This window comes from Phyllostomus hastatus, unplaced genomic scaffold (genome assembly GCF_019186645.2).
Source record: "Phyllostomus hastatus isolate PE091 unplaced genomic scaffold, TTU_PhHast_1.1 phas_contig_159, whole genome shotgun sequence".
Classification (NCBI taxonomy): domain Eukaryota; kingdom Metazoa; phylum Chordata; class Mammalia; order Chiroptera; family Phyllostomidae; genus Phyllostomus; species Phyllostomus hastatus.
In genome coordinates this window covers 21,312,477-21,339,121 of record NW_025333640.1, presented here as the reverse complement: position 1 = coordinate 21,339,121, position 26,645 = coordinate 21,312,477, and the positions used below count along the sequence as shown (strand labels likewise).

At 40.5% G+C, this 26,645-nt stretch overlaps 1 protein-coding gene across 1 annotated transcript in view; it reads right to left on the bottom strand.

The window, feature by feature from the left end:
* Positions 1-26,645, bottom strand: part of DCHS2 (dachsous cadherin-related 2) — a 183,063-nt gene that overhangs the window by 25,895 nt on the left and 130,523 nt on the right. Inside the window, exons 11-14 of the mRNA XM_045831515.1 lie at positions 21,740-21,874; positions 21,320-21,529; positions 16,821-17,678; positions 2,648-2,761 (exon numbers count right to left, since the gene is read on the bottom strand). Of these exons, the coding sequence (XP_045687471.1) occupies positions 2,648-2,761; positions 16,821-17,678; positions 21,320-21,529; positions 21,740-21,874 (1,317 nt within the window). The remainder of the gene's footprint in view (positions 1-2,647; positions 2,762-16,820; positions 17,679-21,319; positions 21,530-21,739; positions 21,875-26,645) is intronic.

Below are 26,645 nucleotides of genomic sequence, written 5' to 3'. Positions count from 1 at the left end.
AAAGAGAAAACATTATCCCTAACTCAAATTTAGATATCCTAAAGATATAAATAAGTTTTAATAAAGCTATTGAAGACAACCTTTTCCTAATTATAGGAAAGCTATAAAACTTAAAAAGACAATGTGAGAATATTTTTATGAGTTCATGGAAAGAGTTTCTTAAACAACTTACAAAGAGACTGATTAATTCTAACTCATTAAAATCATAACATGCCATGAAGACAGTGAAAGATAAGTCACAAACAGTAAAAAATGTTTGCATCAAAAAACAAGGGAAAAATACTAACAAAATATATTTAAAATCCATACACTTCAGAAAGAGAACACAAAACCCAGTAGAAAGTTAGGCAAAAGATGTTAACATGAAGTTCACAAAGGAAAAAACAGAAAAGGTCAATAAACTATAAAAACATTGCTCAAATTCATTAGTAATAGGGAAAATGCAAATAAAAAGCACAGTGAGATACCATCTCACACACACCAGGTTGGCCACAGAAAGTAGGACATGAACAAGCTTGACAGCTGTCACTCAATGCTGATGGGATGTAAAGTGGGACAAACCACTTCACAGAACAATCTTGCACTATCTACATAGCTGAAGAATTCATCCTCCGAGGCATACGCCCAGGGTAGACTCTGAGGCCTAAAGAACTCCTTATCTGTGTACCAGGTGTTCCTAACAGGACTTGTCATTGTATCCCCAGACAGGAAAACCTCACTGCCCATCAATAGCAGAATGGATAAATAAGTTGTGATATAGACTTACAGCAGAACATCAGAAAGAAGTGAAAATGAAAGGACCCCAACTATACAGTAACATGAATGCCTCTAACTTAGAATTACAAATTCTGATCCTATAGAATACAAGAATATGAATCCACTTATAGAAAATTTAGAAAAAAGCAACATTCAAGAGTTATCCGTAGGAATGCATTTGCTGCAAGCCACAAGGCAATGATTCCTCCTGAAGCAGGACGCTGGTCAGCCTGAAGCCGCAGAGAGGAAGGATGCCATTAGACAGAGGCGCAAAGGGAGTACTGATGACAGTGGCTGTGTTCCACTTTATAACCTTGGCAGCAGACACATGTCATTCTTTGCAATTTCTCTTAAAGGTGTACAACAGGGTTTATGCACCATAAATCAGAGTAGAAATGTTGAGCAAAAGAATCAAGTCACAGCGCAGCACACCAGGTGTGAATCAGTTCCGTGGTATAAATCAAGGTAAAACTGAATAACATACTGTTTAGGGATTCAAACACAGTGGGAAAATTATAAAGAAAAAATAAGGGCAAGTATGAAGGCCAGATTCAGATGACTGATTGCTGATTTCCTCTGGGGAGAACGGGGAGAGGTGTGAGAGGGATGCCCAGGGCATTTTGAGGCTCTAGTGCCAACGTCTCATCTCCGAAGACGGGCACAAGTAGGTAGGTTTTTATTTTACTGTTGCCTATTACACAGTTTTATGTGTCTTAACATACCATCTTATAGCTATTACACAATGACATTTTGAAATAAATTTCAACATAAATAAATAACTACTTAAATTGAAAAAATTTGTTTTCCGTGGATATTTTATCTGCATTTTAATGAAAGACTCTAGAGAAAAACAAGGCCAACCGTGGGCCGTGCCAGGAGTGAAAGAGCAGAAAGATTTGGGTAGCCTGGGAAAGTATGCAAGCTCTGGGCTCCTTCTCCCTCAGAGTTCTAATCTTAGCTGTCTTCCCAGAGCCCTCAGGCACCTGGACTGCTTGCTGGATACTTAAGGTTGGTGATGCTTGTAATGGCCCTCTTGCCAACAGACTTCCTGTACCGCCCTTTAACCAAATGGTGAGATGAAGAGATGCAGACTCCTAGCAGGCCACTTCAGAAAGCTCCTGACCCAGGACTGGGAGGATTAAAAAGTCATAGCACTACTCTGGACGAGGAGGCATTTGCTTAAGAAATTACCCCTTCTCAATTCTTCCCATGTGCATGCAGTACAGATTAAATAAGGCAGTTCTATGGTAATATAGAAATTATTAAAAACATTCTTCCTGAGGGTTGACAATGAAGCTGTAGATCCGTATCTACTACATAGTTGTTAGTCAAAAAAATATGTTTCAAATAATCAATTGGTATTCATTTAAAACACAATAATGGTCTTGTTAAAACTAAATTTAATACATGCTGTATGTGGAAGTAATTTCTTTACCACTGCATAGAAACCTTTCCAGCTGTCCTTTCTCATTGCATTGTTGACATTCAGTGGCGAACCGGAGGGATCTGATGAAAAGACTAGACATGCGTGCTTATTTTCAATTCAGCGTCAATATTAATGATCTCGGTGCTATAGCTCCAGTTCTCCCAAGTAGATGGGTGAATTTTAAGTAGGAACCAATTTATCTCAAAAATTAGAAAAGTAGAATAGGAGCTATCTAATTTGGACATGTGAAGAATAGAATTCTTAGCGAGAACATGTAAACAAATCATTCTTGATTTCCCACAATTTCCCATCTGCTACCATAAAAAATTTCTCATTTACCTTTTAAACTATTTACCTGTAACAATTTGTACTTTTCAAATTTTGAGCTTCCTCTGGAGAAGTATTTCTTAGTAATAACATTAGTGAAGCAGGACGTAAAATTGTCATTGGGTAGGGAAGACTTACCAGAGTTGGGGCACAGGGAAAAAACGCCATCTTCATTTCCACTAAAAATTGAATATTTAATGCTGTCTCGAATGGAGTTGGGAGCAAAAGCTTTTACAGTCACGATAGAAGTACCTGTAAAAATGAGGTAGAAAAAAAAGTGTTTTAGAAAAAGAAAATTCCAGGGGGAAACAAGAGCAAACACCGGGTACTTATTACGTGCCGCCTACATTTTCACGTGGTCTCTCATTCAGTGATTACTTACTGAGTCCCTTCAGTAAGCTGATCTCATGCTGGTTTCTGGGGAGATAGTGACAAGCAAGATATAAAAGATTCTATCCCCATGGTGGTTAGTAACTGATGGGGGGACACAGACAACAGCCATTCAATAAATACACAATCAAGGTTGATTTTGTATTTGCTAAGTTCCTTGGAAAGAAATAAACCAGGTTATATGACAGAAAACACTTCGGTTGCCAGGAGGTGGACATTCCTTTGGAGAGGTCTTAGAGGAATGACCTTCCAGTTGACCCTTGAAGCATCAGAAGCCGACAAAAGAATGGGAAGAAAAGGATTCTAGGAGAAGAATGGCAACTGCTAAAACCCTGGGCTGGGAAAGGGTGTGGTTTGCCGAAACACAATGAATAGGAGTAATGGAAGAGGTGGAAGGTAAAGGTGGTCTCTAGTTAGTCAGGGATTGCATTTTATTCTAAGTGCAGTGGGAAGTCACGGGAGCAAGGAATGAAGTAAAAGAATAGGATTTACTTTTTATTTTTAAAGGATGTTTTAATTTACTTTTAGAAAGAGAGGAAAGGAGGGAGAAGGAGAGGGAGAGAAACATCAGTGTGTGAGAGATACATTGATCAGTTGCCTCCCACACGCCCCCTACTGGGAGCCTGGCCCACAACCCAGGCATGTGCCATGACTGGGAACTGAACCAGCGGCCTTTCATTTTGCAGGCCAGTGCTCAATCCACTGAGCCACATCAGCCAGGGCAGCATTTACTTTTAAAAGATATCATTCTGAATGCTATGTAGAGAACAAAGTGGCATAAGAATAGAGCAGAGAGACCAATTAAGGTAACACTGCAATAGTCCAAGCAAGAGACAATAAACTATGATTGCGGGAGAAGAAATGAAAAGAACCGGAGAGAGTAAAGACATATTTTGACACACTTCCTTGAGCCGTAAGTAGAATGTGGGGAAGGGGGTAATAGAAGTACAAATATTAGAAATCTTCCCTCACCCAGTGTCCAGTATGGTTGCAGGTAAAAGCAACTCAAGTAGAGGGTAATTGGGTTATTAATTGCATTAAATCAGTTCATTCAAGGACTGTCACGGTACTACTGCAGGAGTAGTTGAGAGAACTTGAAGGAAAAAAAATTGAGTGAGGCATTGGAATTACAAGGAAAGAAGGTAATCATTTCAGGTTCTAGGGAACAGACTGGTTACCAGCATGGAAAAAGCAACAGCAAGTACTGGTGGTGGCTGGTGTGATCAGAACTGGCGCTTCCCAGGAAGGGTCGCCGAGAATCCGTCTGGGCCCCGAGTCAGCACTTCGGTGTCTTCATTTGTAATGGCCCCTGCCCTTCGCTGCTCACCTTTGCTTTGCTTCCTGCCCTGCTTGCCCCTTTGTCTCCCTCCTATGACTACCTGTCCTGCTTTTAAAAATATTTTTAATTTAATAAGCTTTATTAAATTAAGCTTTATATACAACATACACACATTTTAAGTAACAGTTCTATGAGATTTGACAACTCTGCATACCTCGGTCACCACATCAAGATCAAGGTTGGAAAATGCCCACCACTCCAAAAGTTCCCTCATGCTCTTTTAGAGTCAGTTTTCTCCACTTGGGCCCCAGGTCATTCCTGATCTGCACTCTGTAACTCTAGGTGAGTTTTGTGAATAAACAGTGGCTGTCTCCTTTTGTTCAGCCTACTTTGGGAATCAAGCATGCTGTTCCATGTATCAAAAGTTTGTTCCTTTGTACACAGTAAATGTTTAGTAAGTGTGGGGAAAGGGAGGTATTAGAGAAAAAAGAGAAGACTCAAGGCGGGCAGGTGGTCACTAAAGTATCCTAGCCTGAGAGATTAGAAAGATGCTTCTCTGTCCACACGTCCCTTCTAAAGCAGCAGCATCTTTCTAAATCACTCAATGCTATGATATCCCATCTGGTCATGGGAACTGCAGTGGTTAAAAAACAGCACCTGTGGGAGACCGCTGCTGGGCATCCTCACCGAGTCTTACTGTGCAGGCCCCGGGGAACAGGCTCGAAACCCCTCCTGCTGGGGGTCGTGGTAACAGCGATCTCTAAACTAAGCTAAATGGGTCTGTCTTTTTTTTCTAGATACTCAAAGTGTTTCATTGAAAAGAGGAGAGGAAGGATAAGCTAGAATGGACAATATTTTCCCCAGGAGCCTTTTCAATACTTAATGCCCAAAGAAACACGCAGTGAGTGCTATGGATACTAAAGGAAACAAGGATGTGAGATGATCTGCAGAACTGAAGTTCGGTGAAAATGGCATAAACTGAATTTGCTGTGGGGAAGGAATGGAACGCCAAAACGTGATTTCCTATTCTCTTTAAAAACATGATGCTTAACATAAACTGTGACAGAGCTTATACATCGTTTATTGGGTTTCCAAAGCGTTGCTCTTTTGAAGGCAGTTATGAAATCATTTAGTGACAAAGTCTTTGAACCAATCATGGTGGAATCCAGTTACCACACACGTTCATTATCATCTGAGCCTTATTTTCTTACATTTCAGAAGACGTATTGTGAATACCAAAATGTCTTACGTTTTGGGTGGGAACGTGCCTTCACAGCAGGGCGCCGTGTTTTGTCGTCAGTGCTGAGCCCAGTGTGGTGCTTCCTGACGCAATTTGTGTTTTAAACGCAGGGAATTGTATTTCAAGTGGCTTGTCACATATTCTTAAGAAAAGGCTGACAGTGACCAGAGGGGAGAGGGGAGGCAATTTCAGGGGAAATTTCTGGGGAATTTCAGGGGAAAAGGGGAAGGGTATACAGGAACAAGTATAAAGGACACATGGACAAAAACTGGGGTTGTGGAAATGGGAGGGAGGTGGGGAGGGATGGGTAGGTAAGCTGGGATGGGAGTAAAGGACAGAAAACTGTACTTGAACAACAATTAAAATAAAATTAAAAAAAGAATGGCAGAAAGAAGAAAAGTAGCTATGCAGGCAAGATGTACAATCTTGCTGATGGCCTTTTTTCAGGGGTTAGGATTCTTATTACAAGCCCAGTTATGACAGAAAACATGGAGATCACTCACATGTAGAGGAACAGAACTGCAAATAAGAACCACATATAGCCACTTCCGTAAAAGGAACCAGCCTAGTTTTTTGGCACATAAAATGTTCATAATATCAATGAAATTGTAGTGCAAAACCAGTTTCATTCAATGAAAATACTTCAAAATAGATGCCAAAGTCAGCAAAGAGCTACAAATATTTATATACTTTCCTTGTCTGATAAAGTTTAAATTTGAGGCAGGCTGACCAACAGGAAGGAAGTAAAGGGCCTTGAATCCGTCTAGATCTTGGCTTACTATGCACACTTTAAATAAAAGTTTGTCTTTGGGCACCAAGAGGAAACTTACAATTACTTCTCAATTCACACCAAGGTAGAAATGGTAAAATATAACACCAACACTGCACCTGCAATTCCTATAATGTAAGTAAAACATAAAGAAGAATTTATTTTTTATACTTTCAGGTTTTTAAGAATTTTACTTCATGTCTAACATTGCATCAAAAAGTATGATATATGTAATGTCCTTGGGGTTTTTTCCTTCTTCACAAAAACATACTTTAAAAACTAATGCCACCTATAGCAGCAGTAAACTATTCACTTAAAAGCAGAAGTATAACCAGAGACACTGAAATTAAGAACAATCTGACAGTAGCCAGAGGGGAGGAAAGGGGGAAGGGTTTTCAGGAACCACTATAAAGGACACATGGACAAAACCAATGGGAGGTGGGATCAGGGGAGGGAGGTGGGGATGGCTGGGGTTGGGGAAAGTAGTGGGTGGTTAACGCAGACAATTGTAATTGGACAACAATAAAATAATTTTTAAAAAGCAGAATTCTCAGCCTTGGCCGGCGTAGCTCAGTGGATTGAGCGCAGGCTGCGAACCAAAGGGTCGCAGGTTCAATTCCCAGTCAGGGTACATGCCTGGGTTGCAGGCCATGACCCCCAGCAACTGCACATTGATGTTTCTCTCTCTCTCTCTACCTCCCTCCCTTCCCTCTCTAAAAAATAAATAAAACCTTTTTTTAAAAAAGAATCTATTTTAAAAAGCAGAATTCTCTAAATATTAATATTCTGTGATAAAGAAATCATAGATATGGAAACATTTAGGTAAAATATTATGAAAACATTTTATTATGAGTTGTCCATGAGTAAATAATGCTAGAGTTTTATTTTTGGTATTTCTAAGCAATGCAAACATTTTAAAAAATTGATGATTGACTTGAGAGAAACAGATTTTCAAACATTTGGATGATTTTAAATGATCTGTTATCTCTTAAATGTCCAGCCGCTGAAGTGCTAAACTTAGTTCAATCATTTAAGAAGAAAAGTTGGCAAAAGAGTGACATCGGCAAGATGGGTGACTAGAAAAAAGTCTTAGAACTCATCCCTGATAGAGACACCACATTAATGACAACTGACTCCACCTGTCTTGGCCCACTGCCAGGGCTTTATCTGGGCCCTGGTCACTTACCACGTGCATTACCACGGGCCCCTCCACACTCGTCTTGCTCCCCTTCGACCACCTTTCACAAGGTCTCCAAAGTAGTCTTCTACAAAATAAAATTTGTTTGGTCCCCTTTTTGCTAATGTAAAGGCCATCAGGGTCTCTCTGTTCCATCTTGCCACTGGAAAGCTCATGAGCACTTCTGTCCACCTGTTCCAGAGGGCTTACTCTGCAGGATGGTAAACTCACACCTCTGCATGAACTGTTTGCCCTGCCTGTAACTCAGTACCTGCCCCACCATTTTTGTGCCAGGTTGTATTCTCGTTTGGGCATATCGTTTTTGTTGTTTTCAAAGTATAATGGTTAAATGGTGAAATGAGTTCAACAAACGTTTGGTGAACACCTAGTAGGAGTGAGCTCTTTCTGCCTCTGCCATCCACAGCAGGGAGCTTCTCCCAGCTCTTTCTGGCTGCATGTTCATCTCCCCTCTTACATTTATAACCATTGATGATCGTGTTGGCAAATGCCTTAGAGATTAGTAAGTGCTTATTTAATTCATCGTAACTGTCTTGTTAGAGAAGAGATGAAATAGATGTCTGAGGTCTTTTATAAGACAGACCACTTGTTTCCTATATCTTTCAAAAATTGAATACTGAGTGTGCAGTATTGAGTATACAGTCAACATTAATAGGAAGTGTGAAAGGGAAGGATAGAAAAATGAGGGACATCTCAAGAACAGAGATATGAGTGTCTTTAAGAGTTAAAAATGAAGGAAGCAGAGGCACAGTTTTGCACAGAACAATTTAAGATGTGCAAAGAGTTTTTAAAAAATTTTTCATGATTGATCTAATATTTCTTATGAACTCCACCCTGAAAAACAATAGTCAAAAAACCGACCATCTTAAACATACTATTTAAGGTCATGCCAGTCTCTTCCTCTTAAACAGCACTTTTAGATGATTTAGTGTTTTTTGGGAACATGTTTAGTCTTCGAGATTCTCTTCCTCTTGTGCTGCTCCTCTGTAAGATGACATGGGTGGGTGGTGGGTGGTGGGTGGGGACTTGCAGTGATGAGAGGGGACTTTTGTGTGCTGTCTACTGGCTCTCAGATTCGTCTCTAGGGAAGGAGTCTGCTCAGTCATGTCGTGTTCAGGCTCAGAACTCTGCCCTGCTCACCCGGCCCCACCGCTGCTGTTCTTGAGACTGCAGACCCCCTGCCGGGTCATCCAACCCTGCATTCAGGCTGTCCACTGCACAGAGTTGGGATGGGCTCCTCTCATCTATTGCAACAGCGGTCCCCCCAGCAGGCTGGCTGGCCTATCCTCTGTGTTCATCTGTGTCCACAGTGGAAATGCTGGGACCAACGGACATCTTCTGGGACTTGTGAGAGCCAAACAGGGATGGGGCACTCACTTGTGCCTTCTCTTTACCTAAACATTTACCCATTTTACTCTGCTGTCACTTGTCCTCTAATAGCGTAAGAAGCCGTGTCCTCCCCAAGTTGTAAGGCATCCTCTGCTGTTAGCTTTTCCTTTGGTCTATCTCAGTGGCTGCCTCCAGGACTACAGCTCCAGGAAGGGGAGGGGATGGTATGCGCCTGCTGACTACTTGTTTCCTACCCCTTTTCTCCCTTGTCCTACCCACACTCCCCAGCAACTAGAAGAGATGGGTTTTTCTTTCTTTCCATGGGGCAGACTTCCTTATGAACCTTCTTAGTTTGTAGTAGGAACACCTGTTTTGTTTGCCAAAGGCACAACATTTCTTCTTTACCTTTTTGATGTAATTATCCTGATGCTATACAAAACAAGCAGATGCCTTTGCAGAACAGATGGAAGGCCTTATCTAGAGACAATAGAGAAAAGGGTGGAAAAAAAAAGAAAAGGGTGGAAATATAGATAAAAAATACAAACCATAAGGAGGAGAACAAAGTTGGAAGGCTGGCACTATACAACTTTAAGACTTACTGTACAGCTACAGTCATCAGGACAGTGCAGTTGGTGAAAGAACAGACAAATAGATCGCTGGAACTGAAGGGAGCCCATAAACAGACCCACATAAAGAGTCAACTGGTCTTTGACAAAAGAGCAAAGGCAATACAAGGAGGCAAAGAGGGTCTTTTCCACAAATGGTGCTAGAAAATCTGAGTATTTGCAACCAAAAAAAAAAAAAGAATGAATCTAGATACTGACTTTACACCCTTCACAAAAATTAACTCAAAATGGATCATAGGGCTAAATGCAAAACAAAACACTACAAAACGCCTATAAGATAACATAGGGGAAAACCTAGATAACCTTGGGTTTGGTGACAATTTTTTTAGCTATGACATGAAAGGCACAATCCATGACAAAAACAATCGATAAGCTCTATTTCATTAAACTTTAAAACTTTTGCTCTGAGAAAGACAATGTCAAGAGGGTGAGAAGACAAGCCCCAGACTGTCAGAGAATAGTTGGAAAAGATAAAGGACTATTATCTAAAATATAAAAAGAACTCTTAAAATTCAATAAGAAAACACACTAATTTAAAAACGGGCAAAGACCTAAAAGGACACCTCATCAAAGAAGATAGACAGAAGGCAAATAGGCATATGAAAAGATCCTCCATGTCATATGTTATCAGGGGAATGTAAATTAAAATAACAATGAAATACTATTAAACACACACTTATTGGAATGGCCAACATCCAGGACACTGACAGCACAAGTTCTGACAAGGGTGTAGAACGGGAAGAGCTGTCCTTCACTCTGGCAGGAATGCAAAGTGGCACAGCCACTTTGGAAGACAGTTTGGCAGTTCCTTCAGAAAACTAAACATACTCTTACCATAAGAGCCAGCAATCATTCTCTTTGGAATTTACCCAAAGGAGTTGAAAACTTACGTCTACACAAAAACCTGTATGTGGATATGTTTCATAGTAGTGATTTTTTTATAGTAGCTCTATTCATAATTGCCCAAACTTAGAAGTAGCCAAGATGTCCTTCAGGAGAGGAATGGATAAATAAACTGTGCTATATCCAGACAGTGAAACATTATTCAGTGCTATCAAGCTGTGAAAGACATAGAGGAACCTTAAATGCATATTATGAAGTGAAAGAAGCCCATTGGAAAAAATTGCATACAGTACGAATTCCACTATCTGACGTGCTGGAAAAGGCACAACTATGGAGACAGCACAAAAAGATCAGCGGTTTCCAGGGTCTGGAGCAGAGGTGGTAGAAGGATGAACAGGCAGAGCATTGAGGATTTTCAGGGCAGTGAAAGCACTCTGTGTGATATCACAGTGATGGATCCCTGTCATGATACATTTGTCCAAAACCAAGGGTGAAACCTAACGTAAACTATGGACTTTGGGTGATGGTGACGTGTCAGTATAGGTTCATCCGTTCTAACAAATGTACCACTCTTGTGCAAGGTGTTGATAACGGGGGATATATAGGAAATCCCTGTATCTTTCTCTCAACTTTGTTGTGAACCTGAACTTCTCTGGAAAAATGAAGTCTTTAAAATATATTAATCTTATTATACTACAAAGAATACATAATGGCTCAGAAAAGAGTCATGCAGAATCACCATAAAGAAACAATCACTCCCTGGGCAGAAGCCTTGACTACGGTGTTAAGACACTTACAGAAAAAAATGTATGAATCAGAAGGAAATTGATGAACCATGCAAGTTCAGATGGCTGTGGCTAAATTACAAAATCTCACTAGGGAGCACGTTGTGAGCCCTTTCTGAGTAACACAGGTCGATGACGTTTAATACACAAATCACAGCCTGCTGGAACTGTCGGAATTAGCAAGCAACTTTCTGACTACAGTTTGGATTCTTGAATCTTTTTTCTTAAAGAAGAGAGAGCTGGTCATCCTGACATGGCTGCTGTCATTTTTCTTCATAGGAATAAAAGCAATTGAGTTCTGACTTCTGTATGTCTCCTTCATATTGGTAGTAAGTCCCGGGCCTGGGGAAAGAACTCCCTGTCTTGTTAATACAATGAGGTCTTGAGCCAACAGGGCTGAAGTCCAGATGTGGGACTGGGGTTAATTCACAAAGATAAAAACTGCCTTGTGAGGTGCTTGTCTCCTGAGAGAACTTGACCTTGCCTAAAGCCTGCTGTTCTCCTTCTGTCTCCTTCAGAGCTATCTTAGAGTCACAGGTAAGGCAATGAAATTCAGTGTCCTTGTAAATGGCTAGTTAGATGGAACTCGTTCCAATGAATTTCATTCCAAATATGAGACCAGCCTTAAATAATGAAGTAGGAATAACAGATAATGTTTCCTTCCTTCTTTCATTACCATAAAAATTCTGTTCCAAAGTTGTGGGTGACACAGAGACACTACTTCCATAGTTATGGGAACTCTGGCACCTTGGAAAGTATAACTCTTATCTGGTCTGGAGACAAAATGGAACCAAATGGAATCGCAGGGTTTTCAAAACTACAAGTAGTTCATTGATGTTAAATAAATGTTTAGTAATAATGGGCTGCTCTGGTGAAGATTTGTACCTGGATAACTTAATAGCATTTAATTAAAGATTTAGGACAGAAGGAAGGTAACAAAACAGGAAGAAAAGCATTGGTTACCACCCTGGGATGACCTCATTTAACCCTTACAGCGTTTCTGGGGAGTGTTTATCATCTCCATCGGGAGCAGGAGTGGCTGTCCTAAGTGCCGTCACACTCAGGCAGGGGTGTCCAACATTTTGGCACCTCCGGGCCACACTGGAAGAAGACGACTTGTTTTGGGCCACACATTAAATACATTGCAACATGTCATCACATAAAAATTTCAAAATGTTTTAAGTAAATTTACGACTTTGTGTCGGGCTGCATTCACAGCCACCCTGAGCCACATGCGGCCCACGGGCCACGGGTTGGACACCCCTGGGTCACAGTTCCCATATTCTGTATACCTGGGCCAGCCTTTCCAGACGTAGGAGCCAGACATTACTGAACCAACTGCCAAAGAGTCGGAAGATTTCCTCCAAAATATCAAGACCTGATTTATTTATGATATAATATTAAACATATTTTACTAGTTAGGATGCCTCCAGGGGTCATCATGTTTTAATTTTGTTTCAAGTCTTTTATAACTCTTTAGTCTTAACATCTGAGTATTAACTTTTAATCCGGGCATTAACTTTGATACAATTCATTATTACAATTTTCTCCTCATGGTAATTCAAAGAAACGCACAAAGTTGTGAAGTGTCTGCACTGGGGACTACGGTTGCTGATTCACCATCCTCAGGACAACCAAAACACTGGCCATAAAACAGAATAAAAGCTGACTTCTAGAAGGCTCATTTCAACTGTTTTAGTGGATTGCAACATCGTGGACAACCTAGGGGTTTATTGTTCACTTTAGAAAGATTCAGAGCAGTTAGATTCCCTCTCCCCTGGGCTGAAAAGCGGCAGTGGGAAGAGGAGAGATTGGGGAGCCACTCAGACTTCAGCTTGTCCCCTCATACCATTGTACAGGCAGCCTCTCTTATACCCAGCTGGTGCCCCCAAAAAGGACTGTTTCTATGACTAAGTGAACATTTCATGACTGGCTCTCAAAGGGATTTTACTCACCAAAAGGTTGCTTTCAAAATGGAAACTCTTTACTGAACTATATATTGTTTTAAGCAATTGATGTTTTAAGTTTAATGTTGTTAATAGGTGAATGAAAAGTTAATAAAAACTCAAACTTCTGGGCTTTCTAAGAAAAAATGTTAAACAAATATAAATAAATTGGAGTCATTAGTTTTAACTTTTTATTTTCTTAAAATAACATCTGCGCCCTGGCTGGCGTAGCTCAGTGGATTGAGCACGGGCTGGGAACCAAAGTGTCCCAGGTTCGATTCCCAGCCAGGGTACATTCCTGGGTTGCAGGCCATAACCCCCAGCAACCACACATTGATGTCTCTCTCTCTCTCTCTCTCTCTATCTCTATCTCCCTCCCTTCCCTCTCTAAAAAAAGATAAATAAGTAAAATATTTTTAAAAAACACATCTAAGTGTTAAAACCAGTTTAGGATGGTGAAAATTTAGGATAATACAAAAATGATTCACTGAGGATGTCAAGTGGTGCCTTCTGATAGGATTTTGAGTAACCCACAGAAATTTTAAGCTTCTAATAGGCATATACTTTTTGTTTGAAGATAAAATTAGAATTTCAGGCATATTTGGTAGGGAAATCATTCTGGAAGCTATCAAATCATATTAAATAATTTATATCAAGGTCATTCTAGCACTGATCAATGGATTCACACTCTTTTAAACCCATTGGAATTCACACACACACACACACACACATCACCTTCTGATGTCTAGGATATGATCTGGTGGTCTGTAATGAATTCATTTCAAGACAAAGCTTTGGCCAGCTTGAAAATGTCAATCAATATTTTATGCACCTTGTCATTGTTTTTCACAGGGCCCTAGGATCTAGGCGTAGTTAGTTGTACCATCAGATTCAACAGCCTTCTTGACTGACATCCTTTCCCTCTCCCTTTTTCTCCCTGCTGTATGCTGATGCTTTTGGTTGACCTCTCAACTTGGACTTCATGTCCTTCACACATGTCATAGTTAGTCTTCAAAGTGAGGTCCCAACCTACTGCTTTAGATGTCCTGCAATGTATACTACCTGGATATTTATGGATACCATATAGAAATACTGCCAGAAGTATTTCTAGCCTTCCTTATATATAAGATTTAATGAAGAAAGTGTCAAGCTCTATTGAAAACAAACTTATCCAATAATTCCAAATACAAGAGATCTAAGGACAACTCTGGTTCGAGGTCAAAGGCAACACAATGATGAGGATGGCAGGGCGAAGGCTTCCCACCCACTTATTCATTAGCTTTTCTAGTGGAATCATAACTGGAGGCCGAGCTTCATAGATAAGAACGTAAGTTGGTCTTCACCATCCTCTACCCTAACTTTTCATCTCAGGTTACTCTTACCCATGCTGATTAATCCCAACTGTGACGTTTGGCAGTAGATGGAAGGTGTACAGATTTGATGAGATGCTGCTGGAATGATGGGAAACAGGCTAAAATCGGGGTCATTTCCTGCCAGCACCAGAGTGAGCCTGTGACACAAATGAGGGCACACTGAAAAAGGACAAATTCCCCTTCCACAGCAGTTTTTGTTGGTGTTAGTATTAAGTCATTTCTGAATTTGACCAGAAATATTATCATGCTTACTAATCTCTAACTTAACTTCATATTGAAACCATTTCTTTGGGGTGCCTTATACATTGCCTTTTATTCAGGTTTAATTTTGCAAATTGGTCCTGGGAGAATTGAGAAAGGATTCCTTAGCAATTAGGAAATGCCTTAGGTGTAGTTAGAAATTTCATACAGTAAAAAACTGTAGTAACAATGAGGGCTTCCATGCCGATTCTTTTGAGGAATAACATATTTGATGTCTATTGCTTTCAAGATTTATACTGGGTGTGAACGCTCACTAGCAGTGGCTGGAAACCCTCTTAGGTGAAGGACATGTGAACGAACTAGAGAAGAGAAAATTATTGCAAGTAAAACCCGAAGTCCTCCCGTCCTCTTGGAGGACCTCTCATCCCGCTGTTTCCCCCGTTCTCCCCCTCACTTACTCTGCTTCAGTCACGCAGTCCTCTTTGCTGTCTCTGAACAAACCAAGTAGGGTCCCACTAGCTTTTCTTCTTTTCTGAAATGCTCTGCTCCAGATATAGGAATGGCTACCTCCTCTCTTTGAGTCTTTGCCCAAGTGTCACTTGGTCAATGATGTTCGATCTTATCCGCAACTTGTCACCCCTCCAGCACTCCCTTCTTCGTCTAAACTTGCTCTGCTTTTCCTTTGTTCAATGGCTCTTACCACCATCCAACATATATTATACTTCAGTTATTTATTATGTTGATTGCTATTGTCTCTCTATATCTGCAAGAATGTAAGTCTCACAAGAATAAGCAGCATATATTTTAGTTCACTGATACATCCCAATGAAAAAGTACCTGGCACTTAATTCTCTAAAAAATGTGTTGAAGAAGAAGATAAAACATCTGAACAGTGATTGTGTATAGCAGGGGAGTGCTCCAGAGGGCAGAACGAGGATTTATGGATAGACACAAAGAGGCAGATCTGGGTTCAATACATAAATAACTTTCCAAATAAAGGGGCTTTCTAACTTCGACGTGCAACAAATCACCTGCAGAGCTTGTTAAAAACAATGGGGTCTGGACCTCAGACTTCCTCAGAACGTGCAAGAGCTAGGAAGTAGAATCTGCAGCGGGAGAGGAGGGTCATAGATCACTGGTTTTATACTCAAGTTCAAGAACCACTGTCCTAAATTCTCAGTTGCTAAAATATTTAAATAGAGACTGAAAGACCAAGTGTCAAAGACATTTAGGGAGAAATGTGTATTATCTGCATTGCAGATGAAGGCTGGGCTTTATTGTATGATTTTATCAGATTAATTTCAAGATTGATTAATATATTTTGTGCTATATTATTGAGAACATGTTAACTTTACTTTCCATCAGGCTTTGCTATGAGGTTGGTATTTATGTCTCTTAAGAGGAATAGAAATATAACCCTAAGAAGAATCTCATATTTCTTAACATTTAACTCTTAGGTGGAAGTCCCATTACACATAAGAATAAATATAGATTGAAAATTTCTGACTTATTTTTGAAGGCACTAATATTTCACGTAATGAAGATAACTACAATTTACTCTTAATTATGTTTGGAATCCATAATAGGACTTCTGAGTAATGCTTAATTCAAAAGAACGTAGAATGATCTGCAATTGAGAACAACCCTAATTGAATATTCAACCTTAAATTGAATGTTCTTTTTTCATATAGGAAGCAGTATATAATGTGCAAAATATATTTTCACTGTAAAATGAAAAAACTTTATTTCAGAAAAATGCAGGCTGCCTTCTAAACAGTGGTTTATGGAGGTACCACGTGAAACTGAATCACGATAAAATGACAAACAAAAACCAAAACTTGGCATGGGCAAGCGCGCAACACGCATCAGACCTTTAAACCAAGCCCCTCCCCCAAACCCTCGAGTCCCTTTGTGTGCCCTCCAGTGGGCCAGAAGAATCAGAAGATTCAATTCTCTGTTCTCTAGTTGGACCTAATTACCTAAATTGATTTTTTAAAAATTCACAACTATCTACATAGCTTTTTGTGTGTGTGTGTGTAGAAGGATATTTTACATTGATCTGTTTAGTAGGTTTTTTAATGTTTCCCATAAGATGTGTGGAAATTATTGAAAAACAATTAGTGTTATGAAGAAAAATGATCACTTGTGTGTTTTACTATATTTGAGTATATTTTTCTGATATACTTTGGATGAAAACTAGGATACCAAGAATTAGCTACATTAAAAAATTATAAATGAATTTACAATAACATTCTTATTGTATAATCAATATTTAGTTTTAAGTATTTTGCCAAAGTAACTGCAAAATAAAAAAAACCCTCAAAGGGACACTCACCTGCCTCACAATTTTCAGTCACAATCCCTTTATACAGGTGGTGGCTGAAGGACATCTTTACCTCTGTTCCTTCCATGTGAATGACCAAGAGACCAGTGGTTGTCCGAGCAGGGACCCCTTGGTCCATAACTTTAAGCTGCAGCCAGATCGGAAAATATCCTGAAGATGGGTTTTGCTGAAGTTGAATCTCTCCTGTGTATTTGTTAATAGAAAACACGGACTGGGTCTCTGCAAAACTAAAAGTGACGGTTCCATTGGGCCCCAAGTCTGGGTCACTGGCTCTCAGAATGGCAGTCGTCTGGTTTATGGGTGACTGAGGGGAAAGAAAAACGTCAAAGGGGTTCTGTTCCCAAACCGGATCATTGTCATTTACATCAGTGACATACACTTTTATAATTACTGCGGTACTCCTGGAGCCCTGGATGCCACAGTCTCTGGCCACTGCCTTGAATGTATACTCAGATCTGGCTTCTCGGTCAAGCGTATGGCCCGTTCTCAGAGTGCCTGCCACCGGATCAATGGTGAAGGCACCAGAAGCCTCATCTGCCAGAGAGTACACAGTTCGCCCATTCAGGCCTTCATCCTTGTCCACAGCGGTGAGCACAAGAACCACCGTGCCCACTTCAGTGTCTTCTCTCACGGAGGACTGGTAATGAAGTGCGGGAAAGGAAGGGCTGTGGTCATTGTCATCCAAGACCCTAAGTTGCACCTGCACGATGGAGCTCCTCGGTGGGTCCCCCAGGTCAGAGCACAGGATGACAAGGGCAAAACTGTTGACTTGCTCCCGGTCCAAAGTGCGAGTGGTTGAGAGTTCTCCTGATGTTTCATTAATAGCAAAGTACTCATCGGTATTTCCATCTATCAAAAAAACAAACAAACTCAAAATTCACTTGAATTAAAAAAGTAGCTGCCCTTAGCCAGCAATGTATACATATATATTCATTGATCCATTCAACAAATATTTATTTCCTGATTACTTCATCCCAGTGCTTTTGTAAGTACTGAGGCTGTAATGGTGCACATGAATGATAAAGCCCCTATCCTCATGAAGCTTCTGTTATCAGGGATGAACAAAATGATATAATTAAGTATCTGTCTTAATTCAACCCATAATTAGAACATCTGCTTTGAGTGATTTGTAGAAGTATGATTTTCAGGCATGTGCATCTATAGCATTTATATTCATATATTTTCCTTTTGAGAGGATTAAAATGTACATTTTGTATAAAATAAAACAATAGTAGGCAGGGTTAAGAAATAGGATGAAATGTCTATTTTTATATATCAATCATGAATTAACAGATTGATAGCAGTAATTTTCCCAAAAATGACTCACTACAGATTACATGGCACTTATGTGACAGTAATAAGCTCTCTTCTACATTTCCACACACTTTGTGCGTGAATCATGAACCACTTCTGTTAGAGATAGTGGAACACTTGTCTATTTCTTCCATAACATAAGCAAGGAGAGTGTTTTGTCTCTGCGTCCTTCAAAAGCATCTTTCTTGTATTATTATCCATGGTACTAAGTGGAATAAAAGTTAAAACTGAACATAGGACAAAAAGTTTTCAAAGACATTTGAAAGTCACCCTGAACATTAGTCAGGAGGAATGTGGTTCAATAACTTGCTGGCCCTATGTTTTGATGAGGCGCACTGTTCCCGATAGTGTGGAAATACACCGGAGTCTGCCAGAGGCTCATGGGTATGAAGTAGACTGGCATTCAGAGAACACTACAGTCACAGGTAGTGCTGGGGGCTGAGGAGAAGGAATTTGCACTTGTATTTCTTCATAAGGCATGGTTAGCTTGACCCAAACAAAGGGATGACCAGACAAACTACATTGCTGTGGCATCTGTGGGTGATCAACACGCATTCACTTAGCAAACATTTAAGGAACACTTACCATATACCAAGTATGTTCTGGATGCTGGGATATGAGGAGAGCAGGGCATGATCCCAGGCTCTAAGAGCTGAGAGTGAGGAGGAAATGGGGTCAGTGCCTGGACATTTAGGTGCAGTGTTAAAATCCTACATACGGGCCACAGGGACCCCCAACGGAAGGGCACATAGTCCTGTGTTAGGATGGGCAGGATGTGCTTATTAGAAAGAGTGACATCAAAACTGAGTTGTAGAGGGGGAGAAAGGCCCCATGTTTCAGAGAGAAGGAAGAGCAAGGGGAAGAGGGAAGAGCATGTGTGAAGCCCCTGGAATAAGAGAAGTTAATGGCTGTGAATGTTTTAGTGAACACAGGGCCCCCTGGGTATTAGAGTGTTGGGGGTAGGAGCGGGGTTTGCAGTGGATTTGGGAGGTAAGCAGAGGGTCAAATATGAAGTGCCCTGTGTACACTGCTGAACAGTTCATACTTTATCTTAAAATCCACAGGGAGCTCCTGAGGGATTGCAGACAGGCAAGTGTCATGCATCACATTTCTGTTTTAGAAAGAGTCCTGGGCAGCAGCATCAAAGCCTGATTAGGGTACAGGAGGTTCTGAAATCAGAGGTGCAGAGAGGAAGTGGCCACATTTAAAAAAAAATGAAGGAGGAAAAAGAAGGAGTAAGGCAGGAAGAATTCATGATGGGCTCAGGGGAGAGATTAGAGTGTTTAGACCAGTTCTCGTGATGTCTGAGTGCTCTCAGGGTTACATGACGCTTTCCAAGAGTTTCTGGATGCACGTCCTTAAGAATCTAGAGTGCAGATGATTTTAAGAAGCTTGAATGTGAAGGAAAGAGATAGTGACTGAAGGGATGCTTCTGAGGGGGGATGCTTTTCAAGATGGGAAGGACTGGTAAACAGTGGTGGGAAAAGCCAGTAGGAGGAGAAACGTTGGCAATGCAGGAAAGGGAGGGGCATGAGCACAGATTAGGAACATCCCTGATGCCAGGGAAGAAGAGAGGTGCAGTCTGGACGGTGTTTGTGATTGGTCCTTGACAAGGTGAATGCAGAAATGGGGAGCGAGCATTTAGAAAATTTTATAGCAACTCAAGAGAATGACTTTATGTCTGCATAATACAATAACAGTTCTTAAAAACTGGGGTTTGCATTTTGCATGCCTTTGATTCTTCTCCCCAGTGACTCATACTTATTGTATTTTATAAAAAGTATCAGTCACAACAGATTGGAAATTTTAAAAATATAAACCACAGATAATTTGAGAAGTTTTAGAAAACAAGTGGAGTTTACAGAAGAGGAAAATATCTATTCTATTGGAAGAGGAAGGAAGAAATAAGAATTGGACTTATCGATATAAGTTACTTGGAGGGAGTATTATTCTTTGGGATGGCAGTATGATATGCCTTTATCATAAGGGAATAATATAAGTATTGTTCAACACAGAGTTTTTATAATAGTAAGACTGTTCAATATCTAAATGACCACCAAAAGGGATGAGTGAAATAGATGATTTTATGCATATGTATAAGAGACAGCATTAGAAATACATATTCACTGACATGAAAGATTTACACCGTATATTCATTTAAAAAGTGAGGCAACAGACTAGTGCGCATAAATTCTCTGATATGTATAAAAATGGTGTCTGTAGTTCACTGAGGTTCACAGAAAAGTGTTTTTCAAAATACTGAGTTACCTCTGCAAGGCATAAGATTTTTGGTTATTACTTTTGGTTTTTATAAATTATATATATGTATATATTCTACAGCTATGATATATCATTTTATAATCAGGGGAAAAGGCAATAAAACTGTAAAATGGGTGGTACAAAGAACAGAGCTCGATTATAGCATTTATGACATGCAGAAAGCGACAGCTTCCGGAAGCCAGTCCGAAAACTTCGTTTACAAGACCTCAAAGCAGCTCCTCTTCATCAGAAGCAGTCCCGAAGCACTGCTCTCTCCTTAGCTCCCTTCGTCCTGTGCACTCTCTGATGTGTGCTAAAAATCAGACTCTTCAATCTCTCTTTTTAAGATGAATAAGATGTGGCTCGCTCAAGCTGACCGTGCTGACGCGGAAGTTATTCTGTCAGAAATGCTCGTGTCTCCAATCCAACGGGAGCCATGTCACAAGACTATCCTTTGGGGAAGAAGTTCCTAAAGACCTTGACCTTTGGTGGATGGTGGTAGGTCTGAAGTATCCCACTGCTATTCAGACCTTGGAATCGTTTGCCCATTCATGTGTGTTCTAGGTCCAACTAGAAAGACCTGAAAAAAGTCTGAATTGCTCAAAATAATAAAAATAAATGATTATAAGAGAGAAACAAAAAAAAAGCTATTGGTTCCACCTGTACATCCACTAATGGTAAATAATTTAGGGCAATAAAATGCATTGTCCTATAGGGAAATTGACACGAGTTGTTGAGAGCAGTGGTTCTGGATGGCTGTAGGAAGGAGGCAGAGAGGAAATCCAGCGCACCAATCAGTTCTAACTGGGTGTGTGTTTTGCCAACACTGCGATAGACTCCAAATACAGAACAATCACCATACAGTGTGTCAACTCAGTCAGTGTCGTGAGGGGGATTTTAATAAAGAAAATACTTACCGATTATATGATACTTGATGGCTCCGTTATTGCCAGTATCCATGTCAAAGGCCAAAACAGTGTAGACAACCCCTGGCTCTTGGTTTTCCAGAACCTCAATGTCGTGGGTGGGGACAATGATCTTCGGGGCGTGATCATTTTCATCTTCCACAGTACAGAGAACGGTTGTGGTGCCAGACAGGGAAGGGACGCCCCCGTCTCGTACAAGCACTGACACGGGATGGAAAATGGCACAGGTTGGGACTGTTAATTCATACCTGAAATAAATACACTGCCCTAACCGAACGGCACCATGCCAGACTAACCCAGTGGCACTGGGTCAATGATGTTTTATTTAAAGACGCCCTACTGATCCGTAAAACTTCCCGCTGCTGGTGCTTGTTTGTTTGTCTGTTCAGCTGACCCCAGGGATCCCTTTACCTCGGAGGGTGAAGACTTCTTGAAGTTCTCTGTCAAGTGTGGTGGTTGTCACCACCTCGCCGGTGTCAGGATTTATCTCAAACAACCCAAATGATGCACCTGGCATGATTTCAAACTGAAGCTTGGAATTGATTCCTTAAGGAAAATATAAAGAAAAATTTTAGCAATTATCCCTCTAGAATCCATTCTTCTGTCCTCCTATTCCTTTCCCTAAGAACATAGTAGGCGATACATGAAAAAGGCAAGATGCTTAAACAACCTTCAAATTAAAGTTAAAAAACAAAACAAAACAACTCTCTTGGCTGCTCTTGCCAAATAAAGTTCTCATGAGCCAAAATGCTTGCTTTTCAAAAGTCTTATGAGACTTCCCCACAGTGAATGCTTAAGATTTTTTCCCTCCCATAAAAATTTTCTTATGAGTGTGCAACTCTCCAACATATTCTTAATTACTCTTTCCAACACCCTGGTTGCGGCTTCATGACATAATTGTAAGCTACAGGGCAAAGGACAGTTTCTGTGAATTGACCTCCTATTTCCAAGCTTGTGCTCAGTTTTGCTGCTCTGTTCTTTTCCCAATGCAGACGGTGAGCTCTGAGAGTGGCTTCTCTGCATGTTTTTTGTTTTGTTTTCTACTTAATATTCACTCTCCTTCTGGAGTGAGAAGTGCTGCATTATTACATACTTTGCAAATAGTTCTCATATTTTTTGTGGTTTCATTTCTCCCCTGGGAACAGAATCAGGCCATTTCCCCATGGGGTTTGAAGACCTTTCATCCCACTAACTGGAACAGGTTTATCCCCTGTCCTTGTAGCTTAGTTGCACTTTACACAAGTTCCTTTCAATCACTTTTCTATGTTCTTTTCTTAACTGACAAGAATCTCAGCATAGACATAATACTTAGAATATATGACTTTACACTTTAATAAAAGATGAAATGTTGTTCTTTGTTCTCAACAGCAACAAAAAAATTCAATGAACACATCTCCATTTTGCCAGTCTTAAAAGGTAAATTTCACTATGATCCAGTGGATGTAATATAGGAACGAGAGCTGGAAGGAGTGGAATATCATGCCATTTTATACAAAAATAAACACACACATCTTCTTACTATGTCCCTTGAAAGACAAAAGATATTTGAGATAATCTGCAGGCATTTGAATGACATTTTTAAAAGTCTAATAAGATAGGATCAACATATTTGATATGATATGGCCAGAGCTTACCAAAATATTTCATTCTATCACTAAGCACTGGTCATAGTATTACATTAATGATCCTTTAATAGTATGGTGATTACTTTCATCTCCTAATGACCACATCATCTCTCTTCTAGCCAGGACAGAATTCCTGAAAATTCTAGGCTGTTACTCCTGTCCGTCTCTTCCTACATTATGAAAATGGGAACAGTACCATCTTACATCTACTTTACGTGTTCCTTGAATATTTGGTGAGCAAAATCAGGTGAGGAGCTGATCCGCCAAGGAGCTCAAACAGGTGTGCCTCTGCCACATGGAGCTGATGTGGAGAACAGCACCTTTTAATTTTTGGACCTTTTAGTTTTAAAATAAATTTCTCACTTATTATATGTTACACACAATATTATATACTAAATATTATATATTTTTAATCCCCCCCACTGGTCATACTATAAAATATCTTTAAATGTTTCAACATAAACTCAATTCTTTATATTTCCCCTTCTTCCTTTGTTTCCATTGTTCTCTGATGTGTTTTGCCACTATAACCAGAATTTCCCTGACTTTTTAAAAACTTTCTGATTTTATTGTTTCTATTATTTGATATAGCTTTGATCTGTAAAATAATCACTCACTGCCAACCCTCCTGGTGTGTTATTAAAGATCGATAAGGTCTTTCTTTATAACAACAGTTTGCATGCATACATTTTCACACTCCAAGCTTCACACCTGCCACAATTTAAATACTGTGAGATAAATTTAAAGTATTTTACTGTGGCTTTTTTGGAACTCAGTTCCTTGCTTCTTCCTCCACACCCTTATAATCCACCAGGACGAAGAGAGCATCACCAAACTTGAAAACTAAGAGAACAAAATAAAATAGAGATTATTTAGTCGAATTCCATGACCTTGCTAAGCAATTTGGAAAGCTGGACCTGAGCCTACTGTGCGGTATACGTACGACCACACCCACTGAAGGACGGGCATGCGCACAGACACGGGCGCACACACGTACGTCTGCTCTTGACCTCAAGATGCCTTATGATACCTCCATTTCTCCCAGTCTGGGATAACCTTCCTCTACAATTCGTTTGTTGTCCTGTCCAGGCCCATCCCTTGAATTCTCGCTCTAGCCACCTTGCAGATTTCCACAGGTCCTGTGGCTTTTTGCAAAAGGGGACCAGCAAAGCTCTGACCCAGGATCACTCCAGCCATCTCTCTGCCCTCCTTGAATACCCAGCAGATACCTAGAGCTGGAGGAAACGTCACAACAGCATGGACTGAGGCCACTGAAAGTCCTTGTCACCTGGCCATCTTTCCAAATCTTCCTGGTCACCTCTCTCCTATTTGTGTCTCAAACACCTCCTGGCTCACTCTCACAGACCCTCCCCACCCATGTCCCAGATAAAATGGAGGCGCTGGGAAAAGAATCCCCTCAACTTCCTGCATCTGTGCTCAGCTCTGTGTCCTATGTTCTGTCTTCATGGTCAAGTGATTCTTCAAATACCTTCTTGGGAATTTTCCTGTCAGTTCTAATCTTTCTCATTAATTTGTTCCCTAAAATTATAGTCTTCTTTAGCTATAAGACTCAAGATTTTTTTTCCTTTTCTTTACAGCCAAGTAAGTGCCTTTTAAAAATACTGTCCATTCTCCACAGCTACCTTGAAACCACTGCCATACCTAGCTATTCTTTCTGAAGTCATCAATGACCTTCTGGTTACAAAATCTACTTGCCAATTTTAGTTCTTACCTTCAGATATTGTTGAATGATGTTAAAAAAGACAGAAAGGAAGGAAAAAAGGGAGAAAGGAAGGGAGGGAGGGGGAGAAAAAGAGAGGAAAGGAGATAAAAGGAATTCATTCTCCCTTCCTCCCAACCCAATGCCTTCAGTGTCCACTCTTACACAGATGACACCGTGTGTTTGCATTGAGCTCCAGTTATTTGGAAGTTTAATTCACGCATGCACACATGCATGCATTCATGTGTCCCTTTATATAATGCACATCTCCTGAGTATCAGGCACTGGAAAGGTCCCACTGAATAATAAGTAATTATCTTGACCCTCAGAGTTACCCTCCAGTGGGGGAGACAATTAAATCAATGAGTTATAGACAATGTGGCAGAATATATTAAATCACTGAGGAAGTGGATCAGGGAAGACTTATCACAGGTACATAATTTGTTCATTAATTATTTCACTCAATAAATATACAGAAGGTGATGGTAAGTGTCAAGGTACGAGGCCAGGTGCTAAGAATATAACTGACAGCAAGAAGACAACTTCTCTGCCCTCACAGTGCTTCCAGTACAGCACTGCATACAGGTAAGTAAGCAGGCAGTTATGATTCCACCTGATAAGGATGACCACATAAGTACAAGTTGCCTTTTGTATAAGCCGAGACCCTAATGATGAGCAGGATTTAACGGGTAAGGGGGAATAAAGACCATGGGCACCCAAGGGTCCTTGCAGGGAGACAGAGTCAGAAGGAGAGGAGACAGGGCTTCCTCCTCCCATTTGCTGTGATGCCCTTTCACCTGGCTACAGCAACTGCTCACAGCCTCCAGTGTCTTTGGTACTCCCAGGGCCATGCTCTGCAAAGCTCTCACTCTCATTTTCTTCTGAGGTTCTGACCACCTCAGCCTCTTCTCCTTGTTTTCCAGTGTTTTTCCTGGGTTACCTCAAGATTCCCCTTTCACTTACCCAGCCTTCCAACACCTGTGTAGGAACATCAGTTTTCCTGACTGCACCTGACTGATACAGTACATGGCACCAGCAGTGGGCCCCAAGTGACAGGAACTCTGGGACTGGTTTGATTATGTCTTAAGCCTTGAATGCACTGCTGAGTTCCTTGGCCATGGGAAATGGAATACTAGTAATTCATCACTTGCTGCAATGATATCACAATCAATTAAATTATCACCCGTGTTGGATTGCATTAAGTGACTATTAAAGGACTCAAATTCCTCGAGGACCAAATGGTGCTGACTTGGGCCATATGACAGTAAAAAAGAATGTGATATGAGATAGCTTTTTCTGAATGTACAAGGAACTTTCAGAGAGAAAATGATAAGCTAAGGCTTTAAACTCGCAGCTGAGCCATAGTCAGAGCACCAGGCATCTTCTCTGGGAGCCCTAAAATCCATCTCCCTGAGATCACACCCAAGTTGAGTGGCAGATACAAGGGGTAACTTCTTGCAAGGGGAGGCTTACTGACCAGAAGAGCCATAGCTACAGTCAGATCTCAACGTATTGCAGGTGGTTATGTACGAATCTGACTCAGTTGGAGACAGCTTATTGTTTCAAAAGAACATCAAGTTCTCTAACTTATATTGGAGTAAACTTGGGGAATATGTGTGGAAGTCATTTCTAAGGATGTGAAATCCAGGAAAATAAAACAGAGCTTTGACTTAGGCTGGATTTATTGATATGGTGTGCTTACCAGAGGTTATGAATTTAATGTGTTCGCTTGCATGGCTATGTCTCTTGACAGTTTCTTCGATTGGCTGGATTTGACACTGGCCTATCATTGAGGTTGATCTTCCCTTGTTCTGTACCACAAAGAACTGAAAGCTTAAGGAAATGGGAATATTACGATGGATTTACTGTGTCTGCCATGCCCCCCATTACATATCCTGAGTTCAGGGGGTTCTGCCTTCATAAGGACCCTTAGAGACACATTGCTTAGAGGGACACAAGCATCCTTTAAAAA